At 44.6% G+C, this 14,203-nt stretch overlaps 1 protein-coding gene across 2 annotated transcripts in view; it reads left to right on the forward strand.

Moving 5' to 3' along the window:
* tnfsf10l (TNF superfamily member 10, like) overlaps positions 1 to 14,203 on the forward strand; it is a 51,434-nt gene that overhangs the window by 34,080 nt on the left and 3,151 nt on the right. The window contains exons 3-5 of one of the 2 annotated variants that reach the window (XM_061066199.1): positions 11,309 to 11,345; positions 11,460 to 11,567; positions 13,965 to 14,137. In XM_061066199.1, coding sequence (XP_060922182.1) covers positions 11,309 to 11,345; positions 11,460 to 11,567; positions 13,965 to 14,137 — 318 coding nt within the window. The remainder of the gene's footprint in view (positions 1 to 11,308; positions 11,346 to 11,459; positions 11,568 to 13,964; positions 14,138 to 14,203) is intronic. The other variant, XM_061066200.1, reaches the window with a different exon arrangement.

Genomic DNA, 14,203 nt, shown 5'->3' on the forward strand with positions numbered 1-14,203 from the left:
TATTAAACTTAATTCAATCGAGCAATAATTGGTTACTGCTCTGGTAAATGTGCTGAACAGAAGCCAGGACCGGCTTATTAGCCTTTACACGAGATTTATTACTTTCTCTCAAGGTCTCATATGGGACTTTTAATCTCACTCAGCAGCTCTGCCAAACATTTGAAAGCCTTTCATTATGACAGCCGTGTTTGAGGATTCAATCACAATCTTTTATCTGCAACACAACACACAACACCGGATAAACCCGAGAGTTATTTCTCTCCTGGAGAATCGGATGTCTCCCGCTGACAATGGGACACGAAGCAGGTTCGAGTTTATTTTGCTTTCCGACGGCTTTTCCTCTTCTTCGCTCGTCTTTAAGACCTTTGGGACAATAGTTTAGGATCCGAGTCGAGGATCAGACGCACAAACAACCACGAGAAGATGAAATATCGTGAGCTGGAGTCGGCCAGAGAAAATGTGTTTGGCGTTATGTTCAGTCACCGCACTCAATTTGTTGTTGCTTTCCCTCTCGTTTCAGACACTATAGATGTTGTTCACTGTCGATTCTCCCGGTTCTGAATGAAAGAAAAGAGAAACGTTTCACATGGGAGCGAATGCAGAAAGAGCCAAAAGAAGAGAATAAGAGGGGTGGGGGAGTTAAAAGGGGATTTAAGTATAACCAGAGAGAGGGAGGAGAAGTGAAGAGGCCAAAAAAACAGAATGAAGGAGACACGAGTGTTACAGCGTTTTATGAAATATGACTGCTCTACCCTCCCGGAGGAAAACAACACTTCTCAGTACTATCATTTATTTCTAATGCAGATGTGGGCGAGTTGGAAAGTTTAATTTTGGCTGCAGGTTGATAAAATAGAATCTGGTTTCTCTCTTTTATCCACTTTTTGGTGCGTTTTTACTTTTAAATATAAGCGAAACTCTGTAAACCTCCCAATCGTCCCATAAACAAACCAGTGAGGCTGACAGAGAGTAAACATAGAGCTTTAACTCTCCATTTAATAGAATAGTGCACAAACTATATTCTCTTTATCATATTGCATCCTTATTAGGGTGAAGCCCCTCATGGAAACTTTCTGCGAGCCCCCCAGTCGTCACATATTTGTATTTTTGGAGCTTTTACAGACCAAACATTGTTGTAACATCTCGACTCCCAGACTTTGGCTCCGAGCCGCCGATGGAAACTCAACAGTGGGTCTGTTTGGATAAACAGGACCAACATTGTCTCGGTGCTGTGAGCTTTGTAGGGACCTTGGAAATGTGACATTTTGGTCCAGACCGATGAAGTCATGGTTTCACGACCACAATCAAACATGTGTTGATCAGGTTTTTATCAAGTCTCCTCCCGGGGGGAAAAATAAAAAGTCCCGATGGGAGAACCCCGGCCACGAGAGGAGCTTCTGTGAATCCCTCTAAATTGTTGTGTTCATGTCTCCTATCTTCTCTTGACCGCACTTTATCCTTGGCTCAGCCTTTTCCGTGTTATTTATACTCTCTCCCTGGATGTGCGCAGGCTTCCTGGATCATGCTCGGCTTCGGCCGTCAGCATGAAATATGAGATGGAAAATTTGCCATGAGCAGAACTTTGAGATAAAAGAATAAACACATAACTCACATGAAGTCATCAACCTGTTTGCAGAGAACCCAGAACCACACGATGATGAATGGGCTCGTTCTGTCTAAACAAAGAGAGGCTGAGGCTCGCCACCTTGTGCGTTTGTTTTTGTGTAAATTATAAGTCTCCAGGGCCTTTATTACTTTACAGTATTTTAAAAGAAGGTTGTTCTCTGTGGCGATGCATCAAACCACAGACAGGTGACTCCGGGCCAAGATGAACTCTGAGGCCGAGGTTATTGGATAAGAGCCTTTTCAAAAGATGTTCTGTCGATGAAACTGGGTTTTTTATTGTTCTGGAACAATTTCACTTTGAGCATTTTTGTGCACAACAACAATATCGTCCAATTGATATTAAATTAGAATGAATTGAAATACAAGTTAAATGGACACAACAGCTGGAAATAAAGAAAAGCAAAGACCTGCAAATACTGAACTCTCCCTCAAATCATATCTGTTAAAAAAGGAAGTAAAATGAATAATAACCCATATTAAAAAAAAACACCTGTACAATGAAAAGCTCAGCCCGGAATATTTGGAAGAACTTAACTTTGAATAAGGTCCTACTTTCTGTCAGCGGAGATAAACACATCCAAAAGATCTCTCGTCTGTTTTCACCCTGACTAACACGAAGAGTCTGGCCAACGGGGGGGTGGGGGGGGGGGGGGTGTTCTCCTCAACGGCCAAGTGCCTCTGGTTCTCAGCTGCTCCTCAAACTCTGTGGAATCAGTCTTAACTGGTTCACTTGATAGATGTTTTAATGACAACAGCATTGTGGATTGTTGGTTGTGGAAATTCCAAGACTTTGTTTTCACATGCGTTCGACTTAAAGGACCAGTGTGAAGGATTCAGTTGCACCTGGTGGCGAGTTGGGAGATTGCAACCAACTGAATAATGACAAAGTAGAAGGTATATCTAAGCTTCTTCCTAAAACCTCCATCCAAACATGCACCACACAGAAAAATACAGACTGAATAATACTCGAATTACAGATAAAACGAGTGTTTGAACTTCGCTTGTATCAACAATATCAAGTCTGTTTATGCTCCAGTAAAACATTACCCACGTACATGTCGACCACACACTGGGCTCTGATCCTTTAGTGGCCAACCCACGATACACAAGCAGAAACCTCCCAGTATAAACCAGTGCATGGTTGTGTATTGAACTTCGGTTGTGTAATGTTTGACGTGTCAGCACTTACCGAGGGTCAGAGTCCTGGTGACACAATAAAAGTGGTTTGAGACGTGAGGAGATGATGGAGGATCAGGACTGTTTACAGGAGATTTGCTGAGTGAAGCATCGAGGACGTGTTGATGCTTTATAGTGTTTTCATGATTCTGTATCTGGAGACTGAAATCAACACTATGAGTTGTTTATATGTGTCATGATTGAGATAATTATGAATCCATTTATAATTTATTAATTGTAATATTCATTTGTCAGCAGTTAGTTAAAATGTTCTCTTAAATTTGATGGTAGAGGTATCAACATTACAACATTACCTATAGCATGTATAGGTTTTTATTTAATATACAAGATCGTCCGTGTATTAGTTTGATTATAAAGAACACAAACCACCGGTGTGTTGTTCTGGTTGTTGTTTTCTGCACAAGAGAACATGTACAAGATTACATTGTATTGATTATGACGTCTTCACACAGTTATCAGTTAGTTATTAATATTTACCTCGGCTCATGTGAAACGAAACTTAAAAAACACAGAGTCTCCGAGAAACCGAGTAAGGCGGCAAAACAACTCCGCCCTCTGGCCTAGTGTCACGCCATTTGTGTCTTCAGCAGCTAAATGCATGTTGTGTAAGGGTTCGAGAGTGAGTGAGAGAGAGAGAGAGAGAGAGTGAGAGAGAGAGAGAGAGAGTGTGAGAGAGAGAGAGAGAGAGAGTTAATGCACTGCTGTGTAGAATCTGTGTCGTTACAGCAGAGCAGCCGTTGAGAACAATACGGAAGGAAACACAAACACACATCAGAAGGTAAACACACGTACGAACACTTTCTTCCTGTTTGTGTTCCTGCACGTTAACGTGTGAGAATCGATAAACACAATTGACAATCGCGCTAACGAGCCCGAAGTACGTGACAAGCGACTCGACTTGTACGAACATGTACAAGATTACATTGTATTGATTATGACGTCCTTACACAGGTATCAGTTAGTTATTAATATTTACCTTGGCTCATGTGAAACGAAACTTAAAAAACCTCTGGCCTAGTGTCACGCCATTTGTGTCTTCAGCAGCTAAATGCATATTGTGTAAGGGGTCGAGAGAGAGAGAGAGAGAGAGAGTTAATGCACTGCTGTGTAGATTCTGTGTCGTTACAGCAGAGCAGCCGTTGAGAACAACACAGAAGGAAACACAAACACACATCAGAAGGTAAACACACGTACGAACACTTTCTTCCTGTTTGTGTTCCTGCACGTTAGAGCCCGAAGTACGTGACAAGCGACTCGACTCCGAACCCAATAAAAGAGCTGATATCAGTCCCTTGTTTCTCGTGAGGGGGAATTAAACTGCTTCCTCAACTGCTCACAACATTTGTGTCTGGCAGGAAACTCCCACAGCAAACAGGTCGGTTATCAGCGGCTGGCATCGGGTCGTCCACTGGTGCGTTACCTGTCGTAAAAAACACGCTAACGAGCGGCTGCTGATTGGTCGCCCAGTGGATAGATCGCAGACAGGCTGTCTCACAGTTTAATACGCAAGCTCGAGAAATGTCCCTGGGCGATAGAGTAAATCCTGCATTTTACATTTTGTGCGTTTAATGAGCTGTGTTTATTAGATTTTAGGACACACATGATTTTTCTCTTCTCTCTTTGTTAAAGTTCTGCAAAGTAAAACAATGAGGAAAACAAGAATTATATTTTCAAATCACTGTTTCAGTTATTAATTAGTAGTATGCTCTAGTTCCAGCTTCTCAAATTCAATTTTCCACAACTTCAAATTGAATATTTTGAGGTTTTGGACTTTGAGAGGTTCTGGGAAACGTTTCAGTGTTTTCTGTCACTTTAAAGACATAATTATTTGATTCATGCAGAAATAACAATGATTAAGATAATCAGTTCCTTCTCTAAAGTCTCTAGATGAATACTAATATTCTGCTTTAATGACCGAGGAGACACTTCTTCCTGAATTTTAAAAAGACCAAAGACGTTATTAGTGCACAGGAAATTACCTGAGGTCAACTTTTCCACGAAGCTTACCTTGTAATGCATCAATTACGACTCTGGCTCGGGGGGGGATTTCAGACAGGAAAGAGATTGCGAAGAAGGAAAGCAAGTCATCGTAGCAGTTGACAGATTGTTGACGTACTCGAGCCAAACACCCTTCCAACTGTAGGAATCGAATATGTGATGATATCAGCGTGGAGCCTGTTTCCTCCACCGATAGAAATCTCTGTTCCGAGGCCTCGGCAGCAAAGCTGATAATACAGAAACCACTTTGTTTACGTTCCTTTTCCCTCAAATCTGCTCCTGAATCTGCCCTGAGCAGCGTCTGAGGAGCTTATCACTCACCGAGTCGCCTTTAAGAGGCTCAATCAGCCATTAGCCACGGAAATATGGTGTTTGACCACCAGGTTCTACTGAGGTGCACTTCCTGGAAATCACATCTGCACACACACACACACACACACACACACACACACGTACAGCGAGGAATGAGCAGCCTCTTTGACCAGATTAGGGTTGATAGGAGTTTGTTGTCATAGCTCAAAGAACTACACACTGCTGACACACACACAGGGACACACACACACACAGGGACACACACACAGCGAGTCCGGGCCTGTTGAGGTCGAGCAGCGTATTAAAGTATTGAGTTGCAGCTACTGCTAATCCGCGGGAGAAACACTCCTTCATGTGCATACTTGTCCCTCGTTCCCTCTCCGTCTCCCCCTCCGTCAGTCACTCACTCACTCCTCTACGACTCCACTCTTCTTCTTCTTCTCTTTTTTTTTCTACCTCTTCTTCTCCTGTTTCCCATAATTGTCCGTCATCTCTCCCTCCCCCCGGGTTCCTGCCAGGGTCCTTCTCCTGCATGAGAGACTTCTGATTTTTGGCACCGAGTCTCGTTGACTCTCTTTTTTTTTATCGGATCTGATTAAATATCTCAGCAAATCTCGGCTCTCCTACAACTTAAATACACACATTCATGGTCCCCAGAGGATTTATCCCAGAGACTCATTCTGTAGCAGGATCTCACTAATTTGATTGAAATGTTTTGATAACTTACAGATGGATTACATTCTATACATATATATATGCAGGGTCCCCAGAGGATGAATCCTGGGGAATTACGCTGCAATTTCTATAGATATTCATGGTCCCCAGAGGATCTTTTCTAGAGACTTTATCTGTGGCACCACAATAAGTTTCACACTTGAGTGAAATGTTTTGACAACTTACGGATGGATTACAGTTTATACAGATATGCTTGGTCCCCAGAGGATGAGTCCTGGAGTCTGATCCTGCAGCTCCTCAACGAGCTTCTCACTCGTGGTGTCGAGTTAAATGGTTTTGACATTTCCTTGATGATTTGTCGTCGCCACTAAACCTCGAATCAAAGTCTGAGTTAATTATTAAACTCTGACCCGGTGTGAAGACATTTGGCCACTCGCCACAAACTAGAGTTTTCAGTTTCTCCAGCCTTTTGTGCACACGTTTGTTTTGGTGTTGCTGGACCACATGACCCTGAAACCACCTCTGGGTGCAAAGTGGACACACACACACACACACACACACACACACACACACACACACTGAGGACGAAGCAGCTGCTTACGTCAAGTTAGGGTTGATAAGAGTTTTAAGCTCGGTACAAACAATCAAGTTGACCCTCAAGATAGATAGAGAACCTGTCAATGCTCTGATCATTCGATTGGTCAGAATTTGAATTTTTCTTTCCGGTGATAAGCTCTATGGCGTCTTTCAGAACTCTCAAACACTAAACACAACCGTCACCTGTATTTGAATTTGAGAAGCTGGAACTAGACAAACTACTAATTAATAACTGAAACACCTGTAAACAAGACGTAGGTTGGATGAGACACACATTTCCGTGTGTGTGTCTCTACTGGACGCTGGGTGACAGTCTTCAGTTGTTTCTTGTGTGTTTAGGGAGATCTTCCACTGGGCTTTTCTGCACAGTATAACAGCATAGGTGTAACAGTATAGGCTACACCTGGTTGAGAACACAGCTAGGAAGACAGGAGTTGTTTTAGAGATCGACCAAAACCTCAGTTTTCCCAGCGTCTGATGCTTTTTTCATTTAGAAGATTCTTTCATAATCTTCAAGTTTCCCAAAGTTGCTGGAGTTCACCTTTTAAAGGCAGAACCCCCCAACTGGGACTTTGGTATTTTGGGGAGTGGCCCCGGCTGAAACCTGAGGCTCGTCCACTTCCACAGGATCTGCAGGAGAAGGAATGTTTTAAAGATTTACTCGCACCCGTTCATCCTCTTCTCCCTCCACTCGTACAGTAATCTCTCACTTTGTTCCCTCTGCTTCTCTTCCGTACGCTCTCTTTTTTTCGGGTCTTTTTTGGCCAGACACTCTATGACATGAACATCGGGCTATTTCTGTCTCCGCTTGTTGCTCCAAGACGAGTGAAGGGCTCCATTTGTTGATGTTATTGCAGCTGGAAAGTGTTTTTAGACTTGTGGTGTTACACACTGCCCTGAAGCCCAAACACACACACACACACACACACACACACAGACAAACACCGCTAAAAGGTGCCCTGGTATCAGTCTAGCCTGCGTTCACACACAAGGTCAAGCTGGCAGTGGCTACGAGCTGATTTCCAGGAAACAAGAGTCTTCTCTGTTTGATGGCGAACCAGCACGTGACCGGGCCTCATTAACAGCGAAGCCACAAACACAGAACCAGCTTCCTATCGGCCGAGACAAAGCCCAGAAGCCTTTGCTCCACGCGGAGCAGGAGGATATGATTACAGGTTTACAGTATTTATTGCTTTCCCAAAAAAATTATAATTGCAGAGAGCTTCACCGAGCCCAGTTGCTTTATGGCAAGTGTAGAGGTAAGGGTCTGTTTCCCATCATGGTTTCATTTCAGGATCTTAGAGGGTTTTCCTCCTGCAGGAACATGTCTGTAGTCACTGGGTTGTACTGATGTCTCAGAGCGGGTCAGGCTGAAGGTCGGAGGGTCTTCCAGGTCGCTCGCTGGAGGGTCTTCTACCCGGATCCCTAAATTCTCTGTAATTGGCCGTTCTGTCCTTGTGTCAATCCACCGTGACATCACTCATTGGTTTGTGAGCTGGAAGCCTAGAGTTTGGAATGTCGTCCGGGTCCCATTAAAGCAGAGGTAACTATATTTAGCTTTATTGGACAGATTTACGGGGGTCAAAGAGGGACACATGTCCGTGATTAATCCAGATGCATGTGTTTAATGTTATCAGGGGTCATCTCTGGGCCCCGGGGCCTGCATGCCACGCAGTCCCAACTATGACCTCTCCTGGGTTTCGCTCTTTGAGGAGGAATCCTACGTAATAGGTGAACGTAATAGCCGGGCTTATTTTGAATTAGGAGCGAGCGCTTTGAAGGAATCTTTCCAGGAATCTGTTCACTGGAGGCGAGCGGCGGAGGAGAAGAATTATCGTACAGGATGTCGTGTACATTCTGGATTGAGACGTCTGACTCACTGGAGAGAACCTACAAGTCTCGACTGTCGAGGAAACAGGTTTGAACCATCTGGACGAGCCCGGGGGCCGCGGAGGACTGGAATGAAGACGGGTTCACTCAATCTCCCGTCGCTTCGCTGGAGCTGAACACTGCACAGTGCTCAGTGTAGTCAGTAAAGTTCTTCAAAGGGCAAAGTTATGAGTCTAAAGCCTTAAAAACACTCGGAGTCTTCATATGAAACGGAGCATGGAGCTCTTAAAGTCGGACAAAGGCACAGAAACGGGTTGTGGGAATAATTGGCTTTGTCTTTGTAAGAAAAACCAAACTAATCCAGATCCCGAGTCATTAGCGTCGAGACGTGAAACATGCGAACGCGTCCAACAACAAACTCGTAAACTTAACACGACTCCCAGAGCTATAAAAACACGGGCACGTGAAATTACATTTACAGTACGTTTCAGATGCAAAAAAAGCAGAATTATGTTTAAATATGACCTAAAACCAACTTTATTCTTATTCCAAGTTCGATATATTCAGTTGTATTTGTGTTTTCTTTTCCTTTATAATCAAAACAATCAAATAGTTTCCTTTTTATATCTTTTTACCGGACGGTATTTTTCATATTCTCCACAAATGAGCTATGACTGATAAATGGAATGAGGTCGTTACCTTTTGATTAATGAAAAGGTTATTGTCAGTCAACTAAATCCTGTAAATCCTCTAATATGATGATGATGATGTATTTGAAGCCGGGTAACAACTTCAAGATGTGAATCATCTGCTGTGTTTCTGAGTCAGAGCTTGTTTCTGCCTCTTTGTCTCTGAAGCTGACGATATCAGCAGCAGTTTCTTCTCCTGCTCCGAGACGTGATAAACACAAGAACCCGATTCTTCATTGTGCCGAGCCGAGTTGTTTCACGTTTTCCTGGAAGTCTGATTCATGAAACGCTTTCTCAGAAACGCGTCGCCCGGCCACCTTAACGGTTCCACTCATGGCGTTTTTAATTTAGTGTCCCTGCCGTCGGCTCGGAGACCTTTCGCCCCTCGTGGATCAGGAGCTAACGACTCTGCGTTGGGTTCCAAACACAAACCAGATGCAAACAGTGAGTAAGAAAACACAGCGAGTGAATCGGACCCTACATGTCGGTGGAGTCGTGTCGAGTCTTAAACTCACAGCTGCTCACACGTCTCAGGCCCGAGCTTCCACCGCTGAGTGGAACATTCAGTTTATGCATGCAGCCTCTACAGCTGATTTCACTCTTTAGTCATCCAACGCTTTCCCGTGTGAGCTCTCAGGCATTATGGGCGTCGGCCTCGATGAAACTGGAAACACGTTTCTGCTGAGTCACAGCGACACGAGGCCGGGGACGCTCACACTGGATCCCTGAGTCCGACAAAATCCCCCTTTTTTAACCATTCTGGTTCAAATGCAGCCACATGCAGGGCAGTGAGTCTGTTGGCAATTTTCTCTCTCTCTCTCTCCTCAAGTGTGTGTGGTTGCGTGCGTGTGGGTGGGTGGGGTGGGGGGGTAATTTTCTGCTCGCAGGACTCGAGGAACGCCAGCCGAGAGCCCGGGCTCCAGACTGTAACTTATAGAGCTGTTAGTTCCCCCCCGTAGAGGGAATATAGGATACACTCAAAGTGATGGAGGGGCCCGCACTCACGTTCACACACACACACACACACACACACACACACACACACACAGACAGACACACACGCAGCAGCACAACCCCAGAGCGATCACGTCCAATTTGTAAGTTGAATTGAGTGTTCGGCGCTGGAGGAGCCGGCTCGACGCCAAGAGCAACACCACGGCCGGAGCTGGAGGACGTTTAGAAACTCTGGGTGGAATTAATCATCAGGATTTGGTAGCGGTTCCAAAAAATGTATGCGAGGGATTTATACCAGGGGGGGGGGGGCACTTAAGGCAAAACCCACAGGTGATTAAACCTGGAACTACTTTACGGTTACAAAGTGGACGATGTGGATAAATAGATAAATGTCTGCATGTGGTTCCAGTGACTGGAGAACCCGTTCGTCTCATCGGCTTCACACTGGACGTGTTGTTCAGAGCCAGAGGAAGTGAAGTGTGACGAGTTCAAGATCAATAAACTTTAATAAACTTTTAATAATCAGGCGACGTTCGGGTCCGGTTTCGGGTTCTGAGCTCCGCTGAACTTTGAGTAAACAGGAGAGCAGATTGGTCCGGGGTCAGCTGAAGGTCGTTCGCTCGCCTCGGCTCAACCACTGCAGGTCACTTCTACAGTCTGAGAGAGAGAGAGAGAGAGAGAGAGAGAGATTTGTGAAGGTAGAGAGAAGGATGAAGTGATCGTGGAGAAACAGACAAGGAGGCAAAGATGGATGTGGAGGTAGAAGTGGAGTAAAGAGACGACTGAGGGTGGATTTACAAAGTGAGAGAGACAAAAGCAAGGAGCGAGAGTAGGTGTGTTACTGAGTGTGTGTTACTGAGTGTGTGTGTGTGTGTGTGAGTACAGTATGTGTTGTATTTCCGTGTCTACATCTGGCCGACATTTAAGAGGCCACTCGCATGACACAGAGGAGGGGGGGGGGGGGGAAATGAAACAGAGACAGGAACAGATCTGAAGTTTCCACTCGGCCGTCGGCGATTAAACCTCAGAACGAATCCAAACCGACTTTTAAGACCTCGGACTCATCAAACCTGCTCATATCGGTTAATTGGGTTCGATACTTTGAGCTGTCCGGTCCGGGGGGGGGGCGGGGGAGGGGGAGTGACTCATCATATCGCCCGGTGTGTTTATATCTTATCTCGGTGATAATGGAAGGAGGCAGCGGTGAGTGACCTCGAGACTTTAAATTGTCTCCATGTGTACAACAATAACAGAGTGGTGTGCTAACAATGCTAGTTAGCAGGTACACGTACAATACACAAGTACACAACACAAGTACACAACACGTGTACACAACACATGTGCACTTCCTGCGTTTGATGCTAATTATAAAGTCGTTGGGTTCGTTTCTTCTCGTTTTTTGGTGACATCTGTGTTTCCACATTTTCTCTCAGGTGACGGAGAACATCATCTCCAAACAGACCTTCATAGGTGAGCATCACACACAGACACACACACACACACACACACACACAAAATACAACAACAACACACACTCATCTGAATCCCTGTCTCTGACACTCTGGCTCCTCCCCTTTCCCTCAGAGGCCAGAACGATGCCGCGCACCTTCAACAACTCGGGGACAAAGTTCCCGACCTCGGTGGCCCAGAGGCCGTCGGCCCACCTGACCCTCAGGGACACCAGCTCCCAAGGTGAGACACGTGTGTGTGTCTGTGTGTGTGTGTGTGTGTGTGTGTGTCTGTGTGTGTGTGTGTGTCTGTGTGATTCTTATCACAAGCAGGAACACTTGAAACAAACCTCAGTGTGATAAGAACTATCCAGGAGGTTGTGTTTCAAATCAGTTTTGTTTACGCGCAAACTACACAACCGATTTCCCGTAAAAGGGCGTGGAGGGGGCGTGGCCTGACCAGAAGAAGAACCCATCAAATGTTTTCACTTCCTCTCACGTGGCTGAGATGAGATGTTGTTCTTGGCAGAGAAACTCAAACACAAACAGAGGAGAACGTACAGAAGGTCTCGGTGAGGAGCTCACGCACCAGGAGGAAGAAATCCCTTAAAAATAAATCTTAAATGGCCTCACTTATCTTAATATCTTTGTCTAACCCCTTAATATGAACTCAGGCTGCTGGAATATAACTTAAATGAAGAGAGGAAATCCCTCAGTGATTAGTGGAAGGGCCGGCTGAGGATCATAAGCAGCATTAGGACGTGAACTTTAAGTCGTTCTCTCTCTATCAGAGTCCCTTATCCCTCGTTAACTTCACCTTAATGTCTAATATAAGTGGTTTTGATTTACAGTGAAGGATTCTGGGTCTTTGTGATTCATCCTGATTGTTGCTCTCGTGAAGTGGACAGAGACCGATTCAGTGACACAGACATTTATTGGGCCGGCTCCGCAGATAAGAATAATTGAGGGCATGTGTGTTGTAAAAGTTGTAAAGCTCTGGATTGTGTTTTTCATGCCTGTGTGTGTGTGTGTGTGTGTGTGTGTGTCTGTGTTTGTGTGTGTGCGTTATCCAGACCGTATAATTTCATTTGAGAGCTGGCATGCAAGCGACAAGGCGCTGAGAGTCTGGCAAAGGGCGAGCAGTGTGTGTTTGTGTGTGTGTGTGTGTGAGAGTGTTGTTTTGTGTGTGTGTGTGTGTGTGTGTGTGTGTGTGTGTGTGTGTCTGAGGGTGAGGTTCACACATTCAGCCGGGGTTTCTCAGAAGGAAGTAGAAGCGAGAGGAAAATCAAGGGTTGGAATCTTTTGAAGTTTCCTTTTCTATTGAATCAACATCATACGAATGTGAACTAAACAATAGCTGGTCACACACACACACACGCATACACAAAAATTATATAAACACAATTATTCAAGTAATTACTGCACGGCCGCAGCGATTAGACGTGCAACTTTTAAATTGTGTAGCGGCACCTGTGTTTGATGTGTTGCTCCTACGCAAAAGACAAACACACACGAGTGATTAGAAAAGAGTAAAACAGACAGGCAACAAACACACTAAAGATAACAAAATATGACCAGTTATCAAGAGTTGATATAATAAAGATAAAACTTACGATTCTATATGAATAAGCTTAATAAACGTACATTACGAGCAAAGAAAATATAACAATAAACTTGATAAAACCATATAAATAAATAACTGTTTGGAAATCAGTCTTTCACAATCTTTAAACTCTGTGGATTCGGACATTAAGAGTTTGAATCTCCGTCTCCGAGTTCTTGATTTAACCACGACGTTAAAATAAGTTATAGTTATTGCTGGAGGATTATTGCATCATATCAACCAGTCCAACACACACAGTGTTGATCTGTGGTTTGTGGAGGAGACACAGGAACAGAAACACAACACACTCTCCACTCTCCACACTTCAGATCCCACATGCTTCAACAAACTGCTGTCATGACATTCAATAAAGACGTAGTTTCACAGGTTATGACCGACATGTGCAAACATAACGGCCTCATACCCCCCCCACCAGTGTTAAATCTTTGTGTTCCTCACGAGGACCAAACAGCCGCGGTAATCAAACGCTTGTTACGACGGAGATTTGTTGAAGACGTTCTTGGACTTTTATTAAAATTCGGGTGAACGATGCGTTTCATTGCTCACTTCTGACCTGAAGAGGAAAACTGCTCCCGGGTCACACACTGAATTCTTTATCGCTTGAAAAGTTGTCTGTAGTGTAGTTTTATTTTAAGGCTTCATATACGAGCATCTGCTAACTTTTTATCGGAGCTTTAGGAGCCGTGTGGGCGACGTTTATTTACTTATGATAAATATAAAAACTGGTGAAAAATGAATCCAGGGTTTATTTTAACAACTCTCCAGCGACTTGCAGAAATATGTTTTGAGGTTTCCCATCCGTCCTGCTCTTGTGAACACGATAACTCAACAACGCTTTGAAGAAACATCTTCAAATTTGGTAGAAATGTTCACTTGGACGTACAGATCGACTGATTTCAGTGGAGAAAGGTCAAAGGTCACATATGGCTCTGAAAGCTTCTTTATGTATCTGCACCGGGCTGTAATTCTTGTTTCTCTGATCGTCTCTCATCGATGTTCTTCTTTCCTCTTCCCCAGCAGCGGGGGGGTTCCCTCCGTTACAGATCCCCACGGCCGGGCTCCACCAGTCCTGTCGCCACGTCGTCCGCTCGTGGGCCAATCAGAGCTTCGGCGCTCACCTGCACAACATGACCCTGACCAATGGGAAGCTGCGAGTGCCTCAGGATGGGCGGTACTACCTGTACTCACAGGTGATGACCTCACTCACTCTACAGGAGCTGACAGAAGTCATATTATTCCCATTTTAATATTTGATT

This window comes from Limanda limanda, chromosome 22 (genome assembly GCF_963576545.1).
Source record: "Limanda limanda chromosome 22, fLimLim1.1, whole genome shotgun sequence".
Taxonomy (NCBI): Eukaryota; Metazoa; Chordata; class Actinopteri; order Pleuronectiformes; family Pleuronectidae; genus Limanda; species Limanda limanda.